Source organism: Nothoprocta perdicaria, unplaced genomic scaffold, assembly GCF_003342845.1.
Source record: "Nothoprocta perdicaria isolate Ctin4 unplaced genomic scaffold, notPer1 scaffold_23, whole genome shotgun sequence".
NCBI lineage: Eukaryota > Metazoa > Chordata > Aves > Tinamiformes > Tinamidae > Nothoprocta > Nothoprocta perdicaria.
This window is the reverse complement of record NW_020455455.1, coordinates 1,163,206-1,188,734: the sequence shown is the minus strand read 5'-3', so window position 1 is coordinate 1,188,734 and position 25,529 is coordinate 1,163,206. Positions and strand designations below refer to the sequence as shown.

Sequence of the window (25,529 nt, the reverse complement as noted above, 5' to 3'; positions counted from 1 at the left end):
GTGCAGCTGGGGAGGGCCTGCAGCTGCACTGGGGCCAGCTCAGTGCTGCCAGTGGGGAGTCACGGGGAGCTGTGGTGTGAGAAAGGGAAACCAGCCCCCAAGTGAAAAGATTTTATAAAGATATTTATGATGTAGAGGCATATAAACCTGTTTCTGGCTCCCAAAGGACTCCTTGCTTTATGTGATATTGCTATACTGTAAAAAATATATATATTTTTCTCATTTCCTGCTGTATTTCATTTGTTTCCCATATACACCCTCTTTAGCAGTCATGCCTTTTTTTTTGGCCTGGGTGACCTTAGGAAGCCCATCATGGCAAAACCAATGTCAATGTGCAACAGAAACAAACAAAAAAAACATTAGTCAGATGGTAGATTTATTACACTACCGCATTTTATGAGAACAAACAAACAAACAAAAAACTTCAATAACGTCCCGCTGAAGGTGTCCCGTCACCCGTGGCGGGGCCGGGCCGGCAGTGCGATGCTGCCAGCGCTAGGAGGAGCGCGGCCCGTGGCACCGCGGCCCACTCTGCCCGGGGACTCTCACAGCTTGCTGTTGGACKCATTTTTCTGATACTGCTTTGGTTTTTATTTCACTGTTTTGCGCCAATCATTAAGTTAACTTCAGGGCGGTGGAAGCTGCTTGTTTACRCTTAAGCGCTCGTTTTTTGTGTGTTTATAGCTATAAATTGCACCTACTTAATACCATTTTATATGATTTGGGCATCATAAAGGGGCTCAATGCAAAGGAAAGTTGACTTTTTAAGTTCTCAGGCCAGTGTACAGGTGTTTAGAGCTACAGCTAAAATGCACTATATATTTTCTCATTATATTAATATATAATATTCTCAGCATTACATTAATGATTTATATTATACTGATTGAAAGCAATCATTCAAAAAAGATTTGTGCTTTTCTATTTTTGCTTTTCCAGAAGTTGAGWAATTCTTTATGCTTAAGCACTTTTATTCTAATTGTAACTTTACTCAGATGTTGTAACTTTTATAAGTTGAAGAGGACATTTTGGGCCTAATGGATCTCACTAATGAACAGTTACTTATCCTTAWTTCCCCCTTTTTGTGATATTTATGGACTTTAACTATTATATTAGATCTTGGCCAACTTAAAAATATTAACAAACTTCTTAAAATGGACCACTATATTTAGAAAATAACAGCAACAAAAAAAGTCCCTGTTCTCTCTTTAAGTACTAACTCTAAATTCTTTCATTAGTAAAATTAGTGTGTTACTCTTTAMCACTGTGATCATTGTGAAAACACAACCCTGAATCACTTCAGCCTTCTTTGCTGTCATATGCAAGATCAAATTTGTCCTGGTTTTGGGCTAGAGTTTGTTGGTATGATTGTGGGCGTAGTATCTCTGAACCCATCTACCTTTTGGACTATTTTTCCCTAGCAATATTTGCGTATAGTTCTCTATCCTGCTCACAGATTTTCAGTCCCTATCTCTCACATCTGAAAATCCCTGTGTAGCAATTTTTTTTTGTCTTCTTTGGAATTTTCAACATGTAATTTCATTTGAGAACTGAATCAGCATGCAGCGTATCACTTAGTCCAGTTCATTAATAGAGATGTTAAATAAAACTGTGACTAACGCTAATCCCTCTGGCACACAGCTGGACACTTCCCTTCCAACTCAGTACATTTCCACTTATCATTACTCTTGGCTTATGGTCTGTCAGTCAGTTTTCAATGTGTGTGATAGTGTATCATAACCCATCTCTTCTGGGTTTTTCTCCAGAGCACCACTTGGAGAGAAACTGTGTCAAATATTTTCTGTTGTCACTTTGTTCCACTAAGTTAATTTTAAAAAGTGATGTATTCATCTGATGTCTTGTTCATTGGCCATTTATTCTTTTGCTTGCTATTTTAGGTTTCAGAATTTACAAAATTATTTACAAAGCCGTCCTAAAACTAATTTGGTTTCTGTACTGTCTTTGCTTCTATCTTGTCGATGTCCRGCAATTTATTTTCCAAGGTTGATCTCTTTCTTATTTAAAAAGCAAGAATGAGAGTGTGAACATACTGACAGGCAGAGTATGACTTTTTTTTTCCTTTTAAAAGTCTAGTGAAATACTTGAGAATACAGTGCAATAATAGCTAATAAAATAACAACAGCTTATTTACAGTAAAAGACCTTTATAGACAAATGAGGAAAGAGAACTAACTGTTCTTGTGGAGATTTCATAAAATGACTTTTCAAAGGTGCTTTGCAGTTCTTTGCTATGCTTACTAATTCCTTAAGAATTCCTTAAGATATTGAGACATATATCAGATAGACATGTTTATTTGGTGTTTCCAGGTATGATTTTTCCAGTGTATGTTCTTCATTAACATTTTGAATACTTACTGGTTAACTCTTTTCAGATGTTTCCAGTTTGTCTCTTTTGCTTATGCATTTCTGCATGCCAATATTTTATTAATTTCTTAAAATTATGTTCCTGATAGCTTGTTACTCATGTGTTGCTCGTGGTTTGTGTGTTCATTTCTTGGTTTGAAGTCTAAAAATTTCAATCAGAGATATGAAGCATTATTATAACCTCACAGTGTTATTTCTGCCCTGTTGCTAGAATTCCAAGCCCCTCTTTTCCAGATAATGACCATAGGGACGAAACTCAGTCTTTTACATGTATTTTACAAATATTTGTCTGAGTAATTCAAGACATACTTTGATGGAAGGGACTGATGTACATGAAGGAGGCTGTACTGCTGGCTATCTCACAATTTGTGTGTGCTCTTTTAAGCCAAGACTTTTCCAAAATAAGTGCCAAAAAGATAGACACATTAAGAACTGGGTTGGCATTCACAAGTGCTCAGTGCTTCGCAACTGCCATTGGCTTAATGGATTTGCATTTGTATTTTCCACTGCTTGTTATCATATGTATAATATTTCTTTAGCTCACCAGTTTATTTAATTCTCATCTTACGGCCTAAGGAATTGTTATCTGTTTGGGGAGGTGTTGCAGAGACAGCCAATAATCGTAGTAACATCTATAATGCTGCTAAGTTTTGTTGCCTCTGCAAATCCTTTAAAGCTGATCTCAAAACCTGGGCAGTTTGGCTGCTGACAGCTAAAGACTAAACAAGGTAGGTAGAGATTCTGTGGTGGTATAAATATCAAAAAGCATCTTCATCTTAGAAAAATATTTATTATTATCTTCTATGATGATTTTAGGTGGGTTTTTCAACTTTCCACTAATAGTGCATGTGCAGTAGGTTGGTATCATAGCTTTTCAGATGTTACCATTCATCTCTGTTAAATTGCCCTTTTCAAAAGCTAATTTAATCTACGTAGTCCAGAATCTCTTGTGACCATATCCCCCAAAACACTGCAATTGTGACAAAAAAAGCCCTGCATTAATGATACAGAAGCACATGACATTGTATGAGATGAGTGCAGAATAGGGATTTGCTTCAGAACTTGAAGCTATTTGCTAGCCAAACAGTTTTCATAATTAAATTTAGTAACGTCTCCTGATAACTTACTGTATTGCTTGAGAACATAGATGATATTGCTTGAGAAGTTCTGAAAGATGCTGACTGGAGGTAGAACATCCATTATATAWGTTCAGTTTCTGTTGACCCAATGGTCAAAATGCGAAGACACAAGATAATCATCCCTTGTTTATGCATTAAAATAGACAGAGGTTGGCTTATGTTTCTTCACCAATAGACTGTGAATAAAGAGCCTTAGCCTGRCACTGGGGCCCCTGCCATTGCTGGAGGGCAAAGAAGCAAGTGATCCCAAAGGGAACCGACCTTTTTCTTTTAGACATTAAGTCAATCCCATGTCCTAAGGCACACAGTCTGCGTTAAAATTATTATAACTCTCCTGGTACTAGTCTGAACAACAGGCTCCCAAGATCTGTGGGAAAAAAAAGAAAGACCATAAAATGATGGTGATTGTTGTTTGTGAGAATGTTATTGCTTTTAAAGGTGCTACTAAAACAGTTAAGTTGCTCTTTGATTAGGATAAATTTAATTGAAGTTTAAATGAAATAGTAAAATGCTTTTGTTTGAATTAACCGCTTACTGGATATCAAAATGTAAATGACAGTATTTATCCCAAAATATGAATTCATAAAAATAAAGCATCCATTTTAATAATGTAATGTCTAATATAGCTGTATACCCAGTCTGCTACCTCAGTCAAATTTATATCCATAAGATCTGTGATATACAAATAAAAAACTTTGTGTTAAATTATTCACATCTCATAATAATTGATCTTACAGAGTTGATCTTATGCTGGAGCATATTTGATCATAAATTCAGTGAAATCAGCCACAATCTTTGTGATGTTTGTCCAGCTAAATCCTTCAGTGAATAAAGTAGTAAGGATGCCAGCTGTGTTTGTTTTATGATCATCGCTGCTGGAATAGGATGRTGAAGATACAAATGAAGACAAGCTCTAATTTTTATTGTTGGGCTTGTGAATGTAGAATCCTACTGCAAAGAATTTAAATGGGAAAAATTAAAATTTCTACGTCTGTAGAAATAAATAAATGCCCTGCTTGTTTTCTGAGGGCATCCTAAGTAGCTTTTAAATTTTGCTGTTTCTTTTTTTAAACAAACTTACAAAAGCCAAAGAAATCTTAAATAAGTATATGAAATTCATGCATTTTTCCTCAGATATATGAGTTAAGAATAGAGCATCATATTCAAATTATCTTCTTTGGTGAGATTGTATAGCAAGCTATGCTCACAGCCTAATACTAGCTGTGCATTGTTTATGTGCCTCAAATTAATATTGCCTGCCTGACATAAAAAATAAATAATTCCCCAGAATATTTCTGGATTTCCATATGCATTTTTTTCTTGTAAAATCAATTATTATATTCTTTTTATTTATTTCATATTTGATCCTTAAAATGCCCTTGAGCCAAGCTTTATTCTGCAACCAGGAGGGCATGAATCTTTTCTGAGATGGTGGCAGACAACATTCTGTGAATCCACTTTTCCTGTCATGTGTAACCTGTGTCTGTACTGCTAACTAGAGCCCAGCAAGGGACTGTCTGCTAGCCCTGAGGCCACGTGGCCACATCTGTCCTAGGTAGAGCTTGGGCATGCATCTCCTGTGGGTTTTACATGCCCCCTGATGTGGCTGCAGATGCAATTATTGTTTTGGGGCTGATTAGTATTATTTTTTTCAGTTCAGCATTTCTCCCATGGCCACAAGCCATGGGAGCTGTGTTTTCAATGAGCCCTGTGGTGGTGAGCAGAGTGCGGTGCCTGCTGAGGGACTGCAGCGTGGTAGGAAGCTGGTACGTGCCACCTTTGAGGTGCCTGGTGCCTGGTGTGTTTTGTCACCTAGCTGTGCCCAGGAATGGTTTTGGAGGCCATCAATAATCCAAGGCGCAGCATGGGCGATCAGCAGGTCAGTGGATGGTCAGGCTGTCTTCCTGGCCCTGCCAGCTTAAGCCATAGAGGCTTTACCAAGAGATTCTTGCTGATTTCTACCCTTGCACACTTGAATCTATTTACAGTGAGGTTTCTCATATTTCTGTCAGTGCAATGGCAGCATTCTTCCTCCTGTAGGCCTGGAGCTTTAGGGATGTTTCATATCTCCCTTTCCTTACTCTAGGTATCCATTATTTGCACTTGTATATCTCCATCTCCATCTCCAAGATGTTTTCTTTCCCTCTCCCCCTCCAAGTCTGTCACTCAGATCCTGACATCCCATTTTTCCATAATTATCACAATATACTTTATATGTGACATATGTGTATATACGTGGCTTCTTCTCACCAAAGCCCTTTTTCAGGTCATAAAAAAAAACAGCCAGTAGATTCTGCTTATTTCTTCATGGATTGTTTAGCTCCAAAAGAGGCTCTTTCACCCATCATTTTGAGGCCCTCCTTATCCTTCTCGAAAGTTCTCCCTAGTGATGCCTCTTGATGTCTTCCATCCTGAAGCAAGCTGCTAGGATTAGGAAGTGCCTTGAATGCCTGAAACTTGCCCACTTCCACTTCCCTAAAATGGGACCCTAATGTCTCCCTGCTTGCGCAGACCCCGTGGGACCACCTGGCCCTGCTTGCAGCACAGTTCCACAGATATCATAATTCCACATGTGCTAAATGTTTTGATAAGCCACCTGCTTATTTTGGGGACATTAGAACTGGCCTGAACTTCTCTGGCAGTCTGCTTCTGCTGATAGCTGGCTCTTTGGGAAGTCTGACCTTTAATGGCCACTATTACAGATAACAATTTTGATTTACTTCTTAAATCTCCCATGCTGATTTATGTCTAAATAGCACCGACTCCCTGCTTAGCTCTATCTCTTTCATGCTAGATTGGCAGGTTAAGATCTGCAAAAACAGTTCAGTATTGAGTCCCTCCCACTGCCAGCCAGTTTTTGAGTGTCAGCTATTAGTCCATCCTCACCCACCTACAGGATGCGAGTGCAAGCACTTACAAACCACGTATTTCAGTAACTGATCCCTGAAATATATGGAATTTGTGATCTGGTAATTCACTTCCAACCTGCTTATAATAAAAGGGGCATAAGCTGCCATGTTAAATCTTAGCATCTTTTTAAAAAGGCACATCACTACAGAGATACAAGTGGATTTTAGTGCTTGCTCTTTTTAAAATTCAGTGAAAAATCATGTTAGTTTTATGGTAAAATGTATACTGAAGAACCGTCAGATTCTGTCTTTTCTTAACAGTCTCTGTATCTGAGACCTGTCCTGAGCAAGACTAACAACCATCAGTCTTTTCCTGTGCCAGGTCAAAATTAACTTTGGGCTTCTTTTAATGTATTGGCATGAGTGTATTTGTCTCTTAGGACAAACARCAGTAATTCATGTTACACCTTGAATTTTTCAATCTGCCAAGATCTTCCTCCTATTGGAGGATTACATACGTTCCCCTTAGAAAGTATCTCCATCATTACTAARAGAGGAGCTGTGTATTAAACGAGGAGACTGAATCTGGAGAAAGAATAAACTATCAGGTAGAGATTCATAAGGCAGTATAATATTTCTTTTYTAGAACTTAGCTCTGCTTTTTACTTCTGCAGTATAATGCTGGTGTGAGTAGGGCTTTCCTGCCCCCTAATCTCTTCTAAAATCATAAGAACCAGGTACCTGAGGATCAGTGAGCTGCAGCTGGTTATGCATAATAGGTCTATCTAAATATATGCATATAATAATGTATTTTATCTGTATAACTTTAAATATATTGATGATACAATCTCATTATAAAATCTTAATCTTCACCTCTCAGTGTTTGTTAGTTCTTCCTCATGTCCTTGTCATGTTTTAACTTAAAGACTTTCCCAAAAGATCCTTACGCCAACTTGTTTTATGTGAGTGMTTGGTCTCATTGGGTTCAGCCAAGCAGCTCATATGCATAAAGTTAAATACATGTATATGCCTGGAGTTTATCTCTATGAGCTTTCCAGGCTTGGGGCATTCTCTGTGCCTCCAAATCTCTATCTACCTTTAATGAGCTGTATAAATAAATACAAAGTACTCCTGCTCCTTCCATAGCCATAAAATATATTTTATTAGCTGAGAGGTATACAATAATAGAGAAGATCATACCAAAATGCTGCTTTAGGGAGCTGTGGGAGGACAGGACAAGTAGCTCTTCCAAATGGTTGATAGATGTGAGGCCCCAGTGAGACAGATTTGTAGGTTAACAGTGATAAATGATCTTTGGCTTCGCTGACTAAAGCGAGGTCGCCCTTCTCGGGGCGCTCCCTGCGTTCGGCAACCTTGCAGCAAATTCCTGTTGAAGCACTGAGCAAACAGACCAGTTCTTATTTACATTAGAATGAATTAAGACCTTTCAAACCCGAGACGATAAAATATCAGACAAGAGGGTAGAGATGTATAAGGCAGAGCTAATGTTTCTTCACTAGAACTTAACCCTAATTTTTTTATTTTTTTATTTTTATTTTTATTTTTTTTTAGTTTTCAAAAAGCATTAGGTCCCCAAAAGACAGCTGGATTTTTCTTCCTGTAGTCATTTAATAAGGGAAGATAGGGAGAACTCTGTTTACTGCCCTAACAGATGTACCTTCTGCCAGATTTGAAATTCAGAGTTTGGGTGTTTTTTGTTTGGAGTGCTTCTTTGCTAGTATTTCTTGGGAGGGAAACAAACAGGGTTGCTGGGGATGGGAAAAGGAAAAACTCAGACCTTTGGCTACACTGTGAGCCCAAGGTTTAATTCAACTATTCGTAGGCTTTTTGGGGTGGCTGTGGGGAAATGAGGTTATTCCTTTTTTTTTTTTTTTTTTTTTTTTTTTTTTTTTTTTTTTTNTTTTTTTTTTTTTTTCTTCTTTTTCTCTTTTGGCTCATGTCCAGCCAGCGAGGAAATAAATATGTGAGGAAAGAATGCTATGGAATGTTAACTTCACTGGAGTATTTTCTTCCTTTTATCATGCCCCAAGATTCAGTGAAGTTGATATAAATTCACCATGCCTTCTTTTAAAAAGCATAACAGAAAGGCATTCTTTCTTTAAGAGTCAGACTGTAAAAGGTGATTTTCTTTCACTCAGTTTGGTTTAAGCCTGTAAAAAGCATTAAGTGAAAAATCTGATATATTTGTTAGGGCATTTATTGCATTACTAACTTATATTTTCAGTTCTCAGTGAAAGGTTTATAGAGAACATAAACCTTGAAGAGTTTTTGTTCAGGATTAAAGATATATTTTCCCCATTTTCTGGTGAAATGATAGCTCATAAAGTGATGGGGGTGTTAGTAATTATTTTTAGCTCTATTTATTTTCCAAGGATGTTCTGTTCAACTCGCTGAGATGCAAGAAGGCGGCTTTTTAAAAGCACTCTCCCGATCAGAAGACTCATGCCCTTTAAAGGATTTCAAAATAATCGAAAGCTTCTGATTAAATGTTGCCACCAAGTTGTCGTTCTTCATTAATTGCATTTACTACAAGCTGAGACTTTCCGATAAAGTATAAATCTAGCATATTCAGAAATATTCTGCCTGGGCGCAAGTAATCTTTTATATGTATTCCATAATGTTTTTTTTTTCAATATTGGGCTAACTGGGATGCTTAAAGAATTAAGATAGCTGATTGATGATGACATGTAAAATCAAAAAAAATGTAATTTCAAAATTATTTCTGGGGAAAAATAGTAAAGAATGCTCTGATTTAGTTTTTTTAGGAAATTATTTTCCTGGGAAATATCTCTATGTCAAATGCTGAAAACTGGCTGAAATAATGTGAAATACTTAAGACTTTTTGTGTTTGTATTTAAAGAATCTATTGTGAAAAAGAACAGTTTAAGCAATAATAGTATACCATACACAGCAATCATGTTGTTTGGGATATCACAACTAAAGGATTCCCAGAAATTAAGGACATTACACAATCATATTGGAGAAACCCACCTTCTCAATAGCTTTAAGAGYATGCGATTACTTGACATACACTGTATATTTTCTTTCCGAATAAGCTTATTTTTCTTCACTTTAACGTCTGTCACTCAGACTCCGCAGTTCTCATTTCATTTGATGCTCCAGCCTATATCATGCTGGCAAAAAGATACCTACTATCAAATATGTAAAATGTATCCTTTATCTATTTGGCATAGAACAAATAGGAAAAATCTGTGCAATATTTTCAATTAAAAGTATTTGCTGTCCTTGTACCTTAAAGTCTTGATAGTTGGTACTGCATTTCTTCAGAAGATTTTGTAGCCCGACATATTTATTCTGAGACATGAAGCATTTAAGCTGGTCTGGATGTATGTCAGGATACTCAAGGACAAAAAAACAGGATGTTATTAAGTCAGTTGTGTATTGACTGATTCGCTTTAGGCTTGGTTTTCAAAGCTTGAATCAACCAACCTTAAWTTTTAAAGGCCTACTCTTGTGTTCTGCCTTCTCTCAAGCAAAACTCTAAAAYCAGATATCACAGCAATGGGTCGCTGAAATGCAGTAGTAGATCTGAAGGACCGCTAAATGGTGTCAAGTCTAGTAGAGAAGGAACCAAGAGGAGCTAGACTTACATATTTTTGTTTTTATTTTGAGTTACATTCCACAGTCTGAAGCTACATACAGCTTATGAATAGCTTAAGTAAGTCTATTTTACTGTAGCACTGGCACATGACTGGTGCCAAAGCTGCACCGGTATGTGGGGTTTAAGTCATTATGATCTCTAGCTGCAAGCCACCACTTGCTGATGGGCCRATAAGGCCAGGTCACATTGTGCCTTTGTGTATCCAACCTGCCAGTGGGGCMGAAGAGCACCCTGCCAACCACGACCACGTCCTGCCATTGAACTGCTGCTGGAGGTACTCCTTCCTTTGGGTCCCAAGGTTTATTTTGACAGGCCCCATGGACACTTTGGTTACATGKCTGAGAATCGAGAAGACTTGATCACTCCTTCTATGCTAGCTGAAGAGACTCAGCAGCAGCTAGTTCTGACTTTTCTCGGCTGGAACATTACAGCATTTGTCACTTCATCTACTTGTTCTGACAGGAAAACCAACAGACAATGAGATTGACATCTGAGTGCTACATTTGGAGAAGTTCAGGGTCCAGAACTATAATTACAGTGATATAAATGTAAATGTAGTTTAATTAAAAAAAAAAAAGTCTATTTTTTTAGAGTCTTCATTTGTTATATTCATTTTTTTTTCATGAATTGCTATTCACCTTGGCTGCTTTCCAACTAATGGCATCTGTGAAATTGTTAAGTGAGAATTAGTTCAAACGGGCCAGGGTTATTATCTTGTTGGAATGCACTAAATGAACTAATCTGCACAGCTTTCCAGAAAGGCTTTGACTTTCTTATACATCCACATTAACAGCAATACCAAGGAATGAAACACTGATACTTCTAACTCTGTGCAAATAGTCTAGTGAGAATAATTACAAATGGTTGAAAGTTCACTCAGTGGCCTCTGGAGTTTGTAGATCTTCTGAATCTAAACTGCTACCAGCACCTCAGTTTGTGCTGAAGGAGACAGGACATTTGGAGGTGGCTTCTTCGGAAGAACATGCAAACCTCAGCACAAAGTTAGGCCTGTACATGGCAGCCCAATGCAGATTTGGGGAGAATGCCAGAACTGAAATACATCCATATTAGTTGCACTCAACTGTAGCTTAAATAATGCATATTGTATAGTTTGGCCTAAGGTACCTCCACACTGGTTTGGGGAACATACTCTGTATTTTGTGATTGATCAGCAACATAAGAATAGAAGCTTTGCTTCAGTGATCATTTGTGTGTTTTTGGCCTCTCTTTGTTCTTCAGTTTTGGCCCTACTTCATGTGCTGTCCTCTTCCTTTACAAATCTATATGAGGAGTAGGTTTCTAAAGATAGTGGAATAAATCAGAGGTGTAAAACACTTAGGGAAAAAATAATTTCTGTGTTAGATTTTTGTCTTGATGTTCATATTTTATGCCTTCATCTGTATCCAAAGGTAAAAGTGTCTGCACCAAATTTTGCATTCACTTTTCGGTGGTTTCCCAATAGCTAAAATCTCTATCACTCCATGGATAGAGATTTTAGCAAGTGAGGTGAGCAGTTTGAAAGTGAATTTTGGAGCTGGCAGGTCATTACCTTTGAAGATAGTCGGTGTTCTTGGCACGGATGTACTAGCAGACAAAGCTGCTAACATTTAATCGAAGGGGAATGTCACGTAGGGTGGCCCTGYTCCGTACTTGTATGTGGGGCTCCTCCTGGTAGTCATACACATCTTTAGAGACACAAAACAGTCCAGGCTCCAAAAGGCAAATCCAGATCAGCCGGTTGGAAGCGCAAATGGCTTTGCAAAGAAAGCACTTACTTTAATAAGCAACGTTGCACAGTTTTTGTCAGCACTCAGTAGAGGCCTAAACAAGGCCTAGGACAAGGTAGGAAGACTCAAGCCAGCCACAAACAGACTTGGAGGAAAATCCTGAAAGTGGAATATGGCCCTTGTGGCTGTGATAGTGATTAATAGGTTAATAGGTTAAATAGTGATGGACTGTGCAGAAGCCATTTAGTTACCTAGAGAGGATGGCCGTGGATAGTCTTTCTGTGAGGCCAACTTTCCAGGCTCAGTGCAAATTCCCCAATTCACACCAGTGCAGGGAACTTTTCCTTTTATTCTTTTATGTCATTAAACTTTAAACACTGCTAAACGATACGTTATTCTAGTTAACTGTTGTTTTGTCTTTCAGCACTGCAGGTTGCAAGGGATTACCTAGAATAAAGAAGCAGAGCTGAGATTTCTGAAGGGAATTAGGTGCCTCACTCCTTTAGGCCATGCTGTAAACTGCAGTCAAGAGAAATGAATTAATGATATGCTGTGAGAATTACACCTTGAAATGGAAAATATGCCCAGTAAATGATTTTTGCTTTGGGAAGTATTTACCTCTTGCTGTTTGGAGTATAGGGAAAGCATATTATCTCCATTTATTTTAATGCCCATTTGTCTTAATTATTAATGKGAATTTGAGCTGCATTCTTCACTGCATTTAAAAGCAAATCGCCCCAAGTTCAGAAGTTCACTGCACATGCTCCAAACTTTTTTTTTCCCCTCAAAAGTTTAAACCAAACTTCAGTGATCTTAGTCATGTTCTGCTTGACCAAATACTGACCTTCCCTTGCAGCAGAAAGACATTTAAGCCTGTTTTCTGAAATTAAATCAAATTCTTGTAATCCAATGAGATTTACAACTGTTCAAGTTGAGTCAGATTCATATATGTTTAATATATGAGATAGGTTAATACAGCGATCTTGTTCAGCAAAAGCAGTATATATTTTTCGAGATTAAACTGAAAATCAATGTATTTTTGCAAATGTCATCAAAGTATGCTTGTAAGAAATATTCACAGTATTTCTTCTAACAGTACTAGGCATTATTTAGTGTTCCTTGCCAAAGGTTTCTCTGTATTTTGGTGTGCAGCACCTTTTCTGCCAGTATGTAGGCTGTCATGACCAGTAACTATTCCTCGGTGATGAGTGTGACAGCAAGYGAAGCGTGAATATTGAGACTTGCCATATCATGCGTGCCAAGTCACTATATGGCCCAACTGCTGGGAGACAAAACAAGCTATTATGTTTTAGACACAAAGCCATATTGTATGAAATTCCATCCTGTCACCATCCTGAAGGAGGTGTGTTTAAAAATCAAATCTTTCTTCCCCTTAGTTCTTTCTGTGAACTTTTCTGTATTAGATACTTAGCTACTGAACCCCGTCACAAAACTCCGCCTTTGTCCCTTTTGAGGAATCATGTTTCAAACTTGTGTCAGACAAATCATTCGTATTTTCAGGAGATTTTGAAGAGGCTAATGGTCAAGAAAACAAAAAGGAAAGAAAAAAACCCCAAAATTTTCCAAACGGCCAAGGTTATGCACTAAATGGATTTCTCCAGACAATTCTGATATAGTAGGTGTATTTCAATACATGATCATRCTGTACATTTTTCATAAATAAAAGAATAGCTTGTCCTTAAGCAAAGGGGCAAAACTGGTCACACATTCCACTAAAGCATCAGCTGCAAGACTGACAACCTCAAGATGGCACAGGCATATTTCTTCTGCAAAGTCCTCTAATTTCCAGGAATGCCCTTAGCAGCAGATAGGTCTTTAGGGAAGAGTTTTTGCAAATTTGATTTACTTGGATGACCTTCTTTGGTCAGTATTACAGAAGATGTCAGACTTGACCATTAYGGTCCCTTTTGACTTTAAAATCTATAAACACTTGGGAACTTAACAAGGCTAGTAATGCAGCAACTGGAATCTTCAAAGCACTACATAAACAACTAATCCTCCCAAAACTATTCTACATGTTATAAGAGCAATTAAATGTTAATATTATAGCTGATAGAACTAATTTTTCAGATAGTTTGTGCAATGAATGTAATGTATTTTTTATTTACTAATTTTAGAACTGGTTCTGTTCTTTACTGATTTATTCAAAATTACTTCATCAGTAGATGTGGTCATATTGCAGCCCCATATATATATATATATATATAGTTATTACTTTACATGTCTAATCTGCTGTTTATTTAATATTTGTTTTTAATTCTTGATTTATCTTCTCAGTGAGCTAGTATCTTTTTGATTTCTGTATTGGGAAGTTAACTTTGACATTTTAAACTGCTGCCATTTAAAATATTTTCAATTTATTAGTACACCTGATATTTCCTTCTTACTAAAGTCATCTTCCCAGTGTACCAGACATACTGACCATTTAGGCAGTCACAATTTGGGCACTACTGTATTYGAAAGCACCAGGATACTGGAATGTCATCACACATAATTTTAACTATGGTTTGGAATTCATTAATGTTTTAATGTTTTTTTTCCTAATGTTTTGGCTCACTTAATCAGCATCTTCACTGTATCTGTGCAACAGTTGATGAATGGTGCAATTCTTCTTCTTACATTGCAGGATAATATTTCACTGCTTAAATTAGCGGCCTCATTTTTCTAACTTAACAGGAGCTTTCATTTAAGATAGAACATGTTTGTGTTGGCTCCTAAAAAGGGATGCAACTACCTCTGTGGGGAAGTAAAAACTTAGTGAAATGATTTTCCAAGACCTCTCAGCAAATAATTGGCACAGGTGGGATTAGGACACAAGACAGGCCTCATTGACTCAATAAAATCACTGATCCTTGGGAATTTTAGATGTGTGGAAGAATTAAATCCAAGTTTTCCCTGGGTATTTTGCCTTCCTTTTCCTTTTCTTAGTTATGCATTGCCTTTTCTCCTGATAGTTTGCTGTGTTCTGTAATGAAGTTTTCATGTAATTTTTACAAAAGCTGAATGAAAAAAAATCCATAATGTGATAGCATAAGAAATTTAGAATCAGTTCTTTTGTACAGTGTAGTTTACAGACTGACTGTTTCATTCAATATCTTGTATTTTATCATTAATTGGAAATGAATTTTCAGAAGACAGAAAAAYGCTACCCAACAGAAATGCTACCCAACAGAAATACTAGAATTGTTTTGAGAGTAGCAATATCCAACCCAAATCCTGGGAATTCTGTAAGATTATGACTGATGAGAAATAATGGCTCAGAGTGGTCAATGGTTCAGGCAATTGTTGATCCCTGGATAATTTCTGGACATATCTCTGTTGCCAAGACAGGCAGATCAGAGAGGCATGGCATTCAAAAATTGCTATCCTGAACACGGGACTAGAGATTCAATAGACAGCCAGTGGTATATTTTTGGACCACCAAAAATAGCATGTCATCCACATACCAGCACRTAATTTAGTATACTCAGCACTTGTTTTTGCTCCTGCATTGAAAAATCTTAGGAAGAAAGTCTGCAGAGATGCTTTTGACTTTTAAAATGGAATAGATGCTGCCGAGTCACACCAAATGCAGTATGGACATGGGTGAAAAGGTGTGTCTATGACACTGGTGAATTTTAAGTTTTCACTGGCTTAACATTTTTGTTTGTTTTCATTACATATTTTCAGTGTTTTTTTTCTCTATTGTTGGACATAGTTTTCAGCAGTGCACACACTGCTGACTGATGCTTATAAATTATGCCATTGTCAGCCCTACCTTAAGTGCCAGAAAATGAAAGAATAACTCTGTTTCATACATCTTTCTTCAGTGGTATTGCAGAAAGCCATCTTGAGCTGATRGAGAATGAGAATTTGCATGAACCATGCTGTAGGATTATTGATTTTAGAGGAAAATAACACCATCTGTTTCAAACACTGCAGTGTTTGAACCGCAGTCTTATCTGTATTTGTAAGTTAGTACAATGAAAATCCAAGACCATTCTGGCATTTTTACTGATGAGAACTTTACTGAGCGAAGAAGACATGCTAGAATTTGTAAAGTTATGTACTGGTTGATAATACCAGTATAATCATTGTGTACAAGAACAGCACCTCTCTTCTGCTTGAGCATTACAGAAAGTTTGGTGTTTTTTAAGGCATAGTAGAAGGCCATAAGATACCCAACCAAAGCCTCATTCTGCTGATTATTATTTTCTTCTTTCCAGATCTCTTATTTTTTATTCCATCTGTTTTTGTTGTGTTTTGACATAATGTCTATAAACATATAGCTGGCAATAAAACGACGAGTTTTCTCAGAATTCCTAAGGGAGCTCAGAAAATAAATATATTTCATTTACGAATGAATGTTTGTGTGGCATTAATACCCGATGAAGAATCAGCACCCTGCYATGTGAGTATATGAAAAAGAGGTCAATACTTCCCCAAAGAGAAGTGCCTATATGTAATGTGATACATATGTAGTGTTAAACATTGTTGAGTTTTAATATTTGTTATCTCATAAAGTTGTATAAATACTACTGTTATTTTCAGCTTGTATTTCACGTTCTTAGATACTAATAACCATTTGTTTCCAGCCCTGTAAATTCTCAGCCTGTCAGTGTGTTCAAATAAAATGTAAATGGAAAAATCTGTACTGTAATAAACTGTTTTCAAGACACTCTCACTCATGAGGAGTGGGTAGGGCATATGTGATGTGCTCTATTATATGCTCTACATGTAAAATTTGGATGGATTTTGAGAYACTGGTCCAGAAATAATTCATTGTCTCCTTAGCCTGAGTGAGATATTTCCTGGCACTGCTCCAAAAGAGACTTAGACAGACTAGCAAGACTGTTTCAATGTTGCTAACTATAGGTGATATTAGTAAACTGAATAAATAAATGGTTTTTCAGAAAAACAAAAACAAAGTGACCTTGTTTGTGTTTCAGGCTGAGCTACGTGAATCATGCAGAAGATCTGGCCTCCAAACTACTCCAGTGTTTCCCAAAGAGCAGATTGTCGGCACAGGCAGCCCTGAGCCATGAGTATTTCAGTGATCTGCCCCCACGGCTATGGGAGTTAACTGATAGTGAGTATAACCRCCTCCAAATTCATTAAAAATAAAGGCACTGGTTTATACACACACACAGGCATGGATACTTGCATATGTGCAAGCACTCACATGCAGACACCTTCGTGGACATACACCCCACCCCAGACAGACTGTGTGTGAGCGATGSTGTAGCTGAAATTACAGCTAGCTTGACACAGGAAAAATGGATTCTTGTTTTGCTATCTCTGCTCTGCAGTCTGTAGCTAGCTATCTTTGTATTTGATTATGTGCGCAGCCAAGAGAATTATCTGAATTGTCATAAAGCAAAAGGAAAAAATACAATTTACATATTTAGTGCTTTTCACTTTGTAACACACAGTACTTTCTAACTAGCTGCAGCATATAGGATAAAAATCCAGCTGGGTTTGATTCACAGAAACTGTATCTGTTGTAAGAGTAACCTTTAAGAAAGGACTTGGCATTCAGAAATCTGAGAAACACAAATTAGACAATTGGTTGATTTGTTGAATTAAACTGTGCAAGAATAGGATTGCATATGATATTATTAGAGAATACTTTCAGTATTTACATATATCTTTTACTTTTTTAATAAACAAAATGCATTCCASTTGACTTGGCAAAGTCAACATATGCTGTCAATTCTTTCTTAAATATTTGTAAATTATTTATATCACATGGCTCCACATCTTTTTCTAGAGAGCTAAAATATTATCACTCAGGTTATTTTTTATTCAGAGAGTGTTCTGAAGGTTTCACAGGGGGAACAGCATTCATAATTTTGATCTAAATCAATATGGTGAAGGAAAGCATTCTTTCAGTAGAGTAGTGTCAGCTGTTCCCTGTTTTCAAATGTACATCTGTTAACAGGATATTCAGATCCAGTACTCTGAAACAAAAATTTCTGGTTGAAAATGCAACTCTGGCACAGAGGTGCATAAGTATGGCTGGTAGAAGTTGTCACTTGTGGCAAGTTTGTTTGTAAATTTTGCTTATTCCACAACAGAGTTTGTTTACTTTTGTTGCAAGAAAAAAAAAAATCCACTCTAAATGTTAAGCTATTCAGGGTTCAACACTTGWGACAGCTACAGTTTCAGCAAGCTCTGGGCACTGGCAATACAAGTTCTTCCTTCTAACCCTGTTCTGAAACCTGCTCTCCAAATGGTAGGTCTGAACATGAAAATTAGCCAGCAACGCTAAGCTTTTGTCCAGCACCTGTAAACCTCGTCCTTGCCCTGCAGAAAACTCACTGTTTCTSCTCTGCTGTGCTAGCCCTCAGCCCACAGCACTGTCCTTTCTCACCACAGTACCTCAGAAAGTGGAAATTCAAAAGATAAAATGTAAAGCAACGCTGCTGTTGAAAGTCTGTCTTTGCTGAAACTGTGATGCAAAGAGATTCATTACTTCAGGACTAATGAAACATCAAGAATGCCAGTTCATTTATCCTTTTCCCACTAAACAGAAAACAAAAATCACTCTGCCTTGGTTGACATCTCAATCCTTCCAACTGTGTGATTTAGTCTAGCTAGGATTTTGATAGTCTATGAATTCTGAATTCTGCAGTAGTACTTTTCTGTTAATATGGACTTATTACCCACTTGCCACTTAGTTTATCAGTCAGTGGCTAAATCCAGTTCTATCAGTGAAGTAAATGCCTACACATTATCACTCTGCAGCAGGCTGCCAACAGAGACAGTCTTGTCCTAGTCATTAACAAGCACAATGTATGCAGAACACCAGAGGGGAATTAAAACCACAAAAAATACCTCAGGGTGGTATTTTTAATATGAGAATTTAATTTGTAATTTCACAGATTAAGAATTTTGGCTGCATTAATCCTTTTATCAGCTCACAGCAGGTTATTTGCAGAAGCATAACCATAAGGCGATATTCATTGGCAGAAACACGTCTTTGCATAACGTTAAACATCAGGAGCAGTGAAACCTTTTGAAGGGGGGAGAATAAAGATGAAAAATCATTATATTTTAAAGCCAGGTTCTTCTAAATGCCTCCAGTAAAATTCTGAGTTACAGAAAGACTATTTCTGTGTCTAGTAGATAATCATTATGAAGCATAAATCCAGATGCAAGAAAGGACAGTCCCAGTATCAAATACTACAATCATTTCTATTTAGTATGACTTGGATATACTTGTAAACATATTTACAAAACAAAGAACTCATATAGTTTGCAGACCTGGGAAAATGCTTACTGTGTGTTGAAATTACCAGTTTTTGTGATTCTAGTTGTCTGGGTTAATATTTTACATTTGGAAAGACATCCTACTGATAGTTAATTAAATGTAGGTATAAATACATTGGGACTTTATGCACAACAGAGGTGTGTGTGCACAATATGCAGTCCTGTAATCAAAATACGACTACAACAGATATGTGCTGTGGATGTTATTCGTTGTGGAATATATTTTATACAATTTACTCCTCCTGCTGAATTGCAAATTTGGGGATTAAACACCAAAAAAAAAAAAAAAAAAAAAAAAAAAGGAAAGGAAAGGAAAGATGCACAGGTGTAGAAGAGAAAGAAAGGAAAAGAAAAGGAAAAAGTCAGGAAAATATTGTTTCATTGGAATATAAACCTTGAATATGTTTAGGAAACCTAAAAGAAGTCTAACACAATAGTTCAGTTTCATGGGTATGAAGGTTTTGAAAAAGGAACACATAATGTCAAATTACTAAAAAGTATTGCTCTGTTTTCCTTATTTATTTCCAAATGCTATCAGAGAGAAAATTTTAAAATAACAATATTAATTATACAGTGGCATAAGTACAAGTAATCAAAAAAAAAACCCTGAAAGTTTATCTTTTTAAAAGAATGTGTACAACTAATAATGGTTGTATCACTCAGCTTCCATCATTATTCCTTTAATCTATTCCTACGTAAAGTTTTTATGGTGCTTGTTTGTATGGTGGTAGTATATCGAAAGCTGTATTTATTTATTCAATTCTGCGTTTGCCATATACATATAATCTAATATTTTTAAATGAACTTCTGGGGAACTATTCATGTTTCTGAACTGATGCCCTTTTTTGCAGTGTCTTCTATTTTTACTGTACCGAATGTAAGATTACAGCCAGAGACTGCAGAAAGCATGAGAGTCTTTGGAAAAAACAATAGTTATGGAAAAGGTGTATCAAACAGCAAACACTGAAGAATACCTATGCTCACAACAGATGATGCAGGTAAGGTGATTATTGTTAGATATTTCTTTGAAAATACTGCTAACTCTGGAGAAACAAAACGTAAAATTGAACGGCGCTTTTGTTAGGTTGCTCATGTTCGGGGAGACAATCTACTTCTGCAGTGTAGATCATCAGTAAGTTCCTGGCCTTGTGGGCAGGATCAGTGTGACTGACAGGTTGAGAATCCTGCAGAAAGCAGTGCCGGCAGACTAAGTACTAGGTTGTCTTTAATTTGGGCTTATTTTTTCCGCTAGTAAGGCGTGGAGCAAGAAAATACATCCTGCCTGTTCTGTTGTTAAACTTTGGTGCAGGGGCAGAATGATGAGTTCAGTAGGTCTGGTAGCCGCAACTCCTGGGCAGCAGAAGGATGTTCTTGATGGAGTCAGAGGTGCTTGCTTGCAAATACATTTGATCTTTCCTGCTAGAACTGGTTTTGTTCTTAGATGGCTTTTGTTTGATCCCCCTCCTCTTTAATGGTAGTTGTTACAACAGTAAAATATGGTGCAATGTGGTTTCTGATACTGTAACAGTAGAAGAAAACCTGTGAAGGGCAGAGGAAGAGGGAGGCTACTTAAGAAGTAACTTAAAATAAGGGAATGGCTATTTTTATATCACACTCTTAACTCTATTCTCTCCATATGCCCCAGTATTGGCTCAGTAGAACTTACCACTTCACRAACTCTTCCACATTAGCCATATTCCCTTACTTAGATGTTCTGACAAAGCTTGTTTTCCTTTTTCTTTTTTTCCTTTTTTTTCCTGAGACAGGATCATTATGCTCATGTTCATTTCTTCCATTTTTCAAATCTGTGAAATAATCTATGGCAGCAATTGCACATAAGCACAATTTTTAAAGCGTGTGTAAGTGTATGTATAATGTAAGATGCACATAGGATATAAAAGAAATGATTCATATATATGTTCACTCTCATAATGATTTAATACTCATAATGTTTTATAAAATACCCCAAGTACAGATGTGTTTCACTCAAAACCCAGGCCTGSCTTTCTTCTAGTCACACACGCTCTTTAACGTTAAGTCTGTTATAATGTTTCACATGACRAATATCAAATAATTTGATATGGAAGTTCTAGGAGCTAGGATAAATATAAATGCTGTTCTTGCACCCATCCAAAAGTATAGCCTGGTATTTATGTGGCTGACAATCTCATTAAGTCTATCCTTAGCTATGCCTGCATGTTACGGTATCGTATGTAGACTTTCCCTAATAAATTATATTCACAGTTTTGCTGTTACTCATTTATGTGCAGGTTTCATTAACCATGTAATATTGTGGTGTTTTTTGCATGACAGACAGCAACTACTAGAAACTGAACRGAGTAGCTTTCAGCCCTGACATCCTGCCCCAATTTTTGTACATGCTCTTTTCCAGCAAACCATTTAAGATTTTCTAATGTCAGAAATGAGGCCGCCTCAGAGCAGTCTGTTTACATCTTTATTGACAAGCTAATCCCTACTTTTTCCTGGGGCTGTGTCCCTGCAGACATCTCTTCAACCTTGTCTGTTCCAACGTGACATAYCATCCATCTAAAGTAAATTTAGAATGTGCCCATCTGTGCTAAAGACCTTTTGTGTGGAAGCTTATGTTCAGAATCTCATTTCCAACGTGCAGAATCTCCTTTCTGCTGCCTCCAAACAAATGTAATTTTGCATTTGTACAAAAATACGCAATAGGAAGTTTGTGTTTGAAAGCTAGCATGTAAAACAGCATACAAGAGAACAGCTTGATGGTTTCTACTAGATGCCTATTTAAACATACACAGGGGATTTTTTTAAAAAAGATCTAGCACCACATTTGCTTTTGACATACACCCCTGTACTGTTGTGGCTACTCACCCACAGCATTTACACAGAATAACACCTTTTCTCAGCCTGTCTCTGGGATAAGGCAGGTGTATGCATTTTTTACTTATTTTCTTAAATTCACCTGATGCATATATCAGAAAGGGTGGGATCTGCCTAACTATATGCAGTTGCCTGGATCTGAGATAGTCATCTGGATTCTCCTTATCATTAAATAGAAATACATTCTTCTAGAACRTAGGCCATCTTGTTCCAGAGCTGGCATCCAAAATAGATCCAATGACTTACAACGAAGCATGAAGTATAAAATACAGCCTTTTCTCAGAAATATATTAGTCCTCAGTATCCAAATGTGGAAAACTAGGGTGTACATGAGAACATGAGAGTGCACACACCGCTCTGCTAGGAGGCGTGTGGTCCTTGCTCAGTACTGCACTGTAGAGAATCTGAATTCTGGGGTGTGAACAGGCCAGCTCATTTGAATGGCTCCAGCTTGAATGAGTGGCTGTGCATTTTCACTGTAAATATTTTAAATTATATGAGTCTTCATGAGGAAACTGCAAAAGAGGAATATTTTTAAGTAGTTGGCCTCTAACTGACACCTAAGGGATGGTTCCATTTTTAGTATATTTTATACATTTATGTATAATATTGGAATTTATTAGAAGACACATAAATTTAAAGATTGAACAAGAAACCATCCAACTCCAAAATCTCAGTGATATGGAGAGAATTTCTAGCACTATGTCTTCTGTCTGCTCCTTCCTTCCAAATACTCCCAAGCTCCATTTGTTCAAGGTAGAGCAGAGTATAAAATAGAGCGCTCCAACAAACAAGCTGTGCCAAATCCTGCTGTGAAAATATCAGAAATTATCACCTTCTGCTGCCTCATCCACTTGCTTGCCAGGAGTTTCCGCCCCAACAATGCACCCACTGAATTAAGGCCACCTTTTCTTTGCTTTTGGAAAGTAAAGAGCCTGGGCTTTGCCCTGGAGGGGCTAACACATGGATATGCCTTACCCTGTAACAGTGTTGGAAGCAGCAATTCCAGGCAGGTGGGTAAAGAAGAGGAGCAAAAGGCTTCTTAACTGGCTCCATCATCATTTGTTAGAGCTCACCTGCTGCCTCRGGAAGGGCAGGGGACACTATGGGGGCTGATGTATCCTGGACAATTTCTACCATATCTACAATGTTGTAGGTCCTGTCTGCTGCCTGTCTGCAGTGCGTCTGCCTACAAACCCAAACACTGTCTGAGATACCAGTAACCTGGCTTGTGTTTCTGAAAACCTAGATAATCGCATCAGACCCAGGCTATTAATAGGGTCTTTGTGGGCTAAATTATGTCATTGTCATGGACAATGCACCAGACAATGCATCAGCTCGGGGCGTGGGGAAACAGCTGAGGTTTGAAGTTACCAAGCTCAGTTTGCAGAATGCTCCCAAATGGAGAAAATAAGTACAAATATAGTAAGGAGTTCCATTCTGCACAAAAAAAGAAAGATGTCAGCAGTGAATTAGAAGGGGAGAAAAGAAAGAAATCTGGCCATAATCAAATTACTTTAAAGCTTTGTGATTAAACAGGATATTTTTATTCTGAGCCTGAAGATTTTCACCACATTTTTTTTGTGTGAATTTTTATTTTTATTTTTTATTTTTATTTTTATTTTTTTATTTTTATTTTTATTTTTATTTTTATTTTTATTTTTATTTTTATTTTTATTTATTTATTTTTTACAATGGTCAGGAAGCATCTCTGTAGAAGCTGTGCTTTCACCCATCTTTGCTTACATTATTTTATAAAGAACAGACCAGGAGAAACTCTAGAGCTGCTTTTTTTTTCCCCTTTGGCCAGGGAAATGTACGGCATAGAGCTTGTTCCTCCGGAGAAGGGTGAGTCAAATGATAATTGGAAAGACAAGGCATTACCTGATACCAGATAGCACAGAGGTCTCCTCTGGTAGTGCATAAGCCCCAGTCCCCATTGGTGGACCAGCGACACGAGATGTATTTCTGACCTATTGTGTGGTTCCCCCAGCCGGCAGGGACAGCTTCATTCAGGATGGTAACACCATATGCTTTTAAAGCATTTAACCTGTATTACCATAATGAGATCCCCTGACTTTCTAAATCTCTTTGACAATTCACCGGAGCAAAACAAAAAATGGTCTTTATTTGTGTTGCTGCTCCACAAGCATCYGAGCCAGCCTGAATTTCAATTGCAGTAGGCTCAATTCTTCCTTTCTGGCCATTTAAGCTCAGCTTGCCGAAGAGCCCATGTTGTCATTTGGGTCAGCTCAGCCCTGTAAAACAAACCAGGCTGGAATAATGGCAGTCGCCAGGATAATGGCAGAAAGTGCTGGTTGCTGAAGAGCCGCTCGCTTCTGAGCAGGGATGCTCAGAAACACAGAATCATTAGGCAAAAATACTTTTTTTTTTTTTTTTTTTTTTTTTTGTATTTGCTAGTTTATGTCAGGAGAGGTGAATACTGCAGGCCTACCCAAATATTTTCCTGTCTTATTTGTTAATATTTTTTCCTTCAATTCTTCCTTTCCAGACAGTGCTCATTCAGGACTGCAGAGTGGGAATATAACATCTTTGCCTGTGTTGCCTAGTCAGGCTGCAGGGAAGCTCTAGTCCAGCAGTGTATGGGTCAGCAGTCAGTATTGAAAAGTGGCTATAATTCACTATCTCCTCACACTTCTGCTCTCCTGTGTATCCCAACATTGCTGGATCCCCATGAACAACCATGCCTCTGGATCTGAATCTTCCTCTGTCCAGCTTCAGGGGATAAAACTGTAGTAACTGCAGCGGAGGAAGGTCTGCATTGAAAGGGACTGAGCTGTGGGATCAGGCAGCCAGATTTCATCCGTGGTGATTTAGTCAAAAGCTGAAAGTAGCTGATTGTGGTTTATAGCTCCTAAATTTTAAAATTCAGTATAAATACGTCCTGGTAAAGAAAAGCATAATTATAAAAGCACACCAGTTCACAATCTCTTTTTAAATATCTTTTGCATCTTTTAGTACCAAATGATGTCTATACATGAATGTTGAGGGTCAGTTTAATTATTTAACTAACACTGGATTTGCATAAATTGGCTTTCCTGAAAAGGCTAATAAGATGCAGTTGCGGTGGGCAGCTGAAAGCAATTTGGTTTTGAGTCCTGTAATGACAGTACTAAACAGAGCTGAAATTGTAGCATCAATTTTGTAAAATGTTAAATTAATATTAAGCTGTGAAAGATAACTGCAGGATCCAAGATATTTTTGGCTCTCTAATACTTTTAGTGCCATTATTTTCATATGTTAACAACATAATGGTTTTATGAGACTGTTCCAGCTGTGCTTTACTTAATATCAAAGAATAAGATCACCACACTGATAGAATATGCCCTAAATTTAACACACAAGGGAAAACTCCAGGCGCTGGACTGAACTCTCCTCTTGAAGTCTAAGAATTTATTATTTTATTCCTGTTAGTGTAAAATGAGAGTTACAGGCTGAATTTTGCCTTCTATTCATCCATAAAGAAAATCCCACTCTGTTCAGTAGGATCTGCTCAGAGGATGAAATGGGCCAAGGAAGTAGGTGGCCACTCCAAGGCCATCTTTGGAGTAATCCCTCACGTCCCTTAAGCTGCACACAGGGGTTGAGGATGGAGCAGCTGAACGTGCAGGTGTCTTCTGTGTGATATCAGA

General features: G+C 37.5%; 1 protein-coding gene across 4 annotated transcripts in view; it reads left to right on the top strand.

Moving 5' to 3' along the window:
• The window catches only part of CDK14 (cyclin dependent kinase 14), a 283,282-nt gene that overhangs the window by 205,697 nt on the left and 52,056 nt on the right, over positions 1-25,529 (top strand). For all 4 annotated transcript variants that reach the window (XM_026039394.1, XM_026039392.1, XM_026039390.1 and 1 more), the window contains exons 12-13: positions 16,689-16,828; positions 19,863-20,009. In XM_026039394.1, coding sequence (XP_025895179.1) covers positions 16,689-16,828; positions 19,863-19,978 — 256 coding nt within the window. In that variant the 3' untranslated portion in view covers positions 19,979-20,009. The remainder of the gene's footprint in view (positions 1-16,688; positions 16,829-19,862; positions 20,010-25,529) is intronic.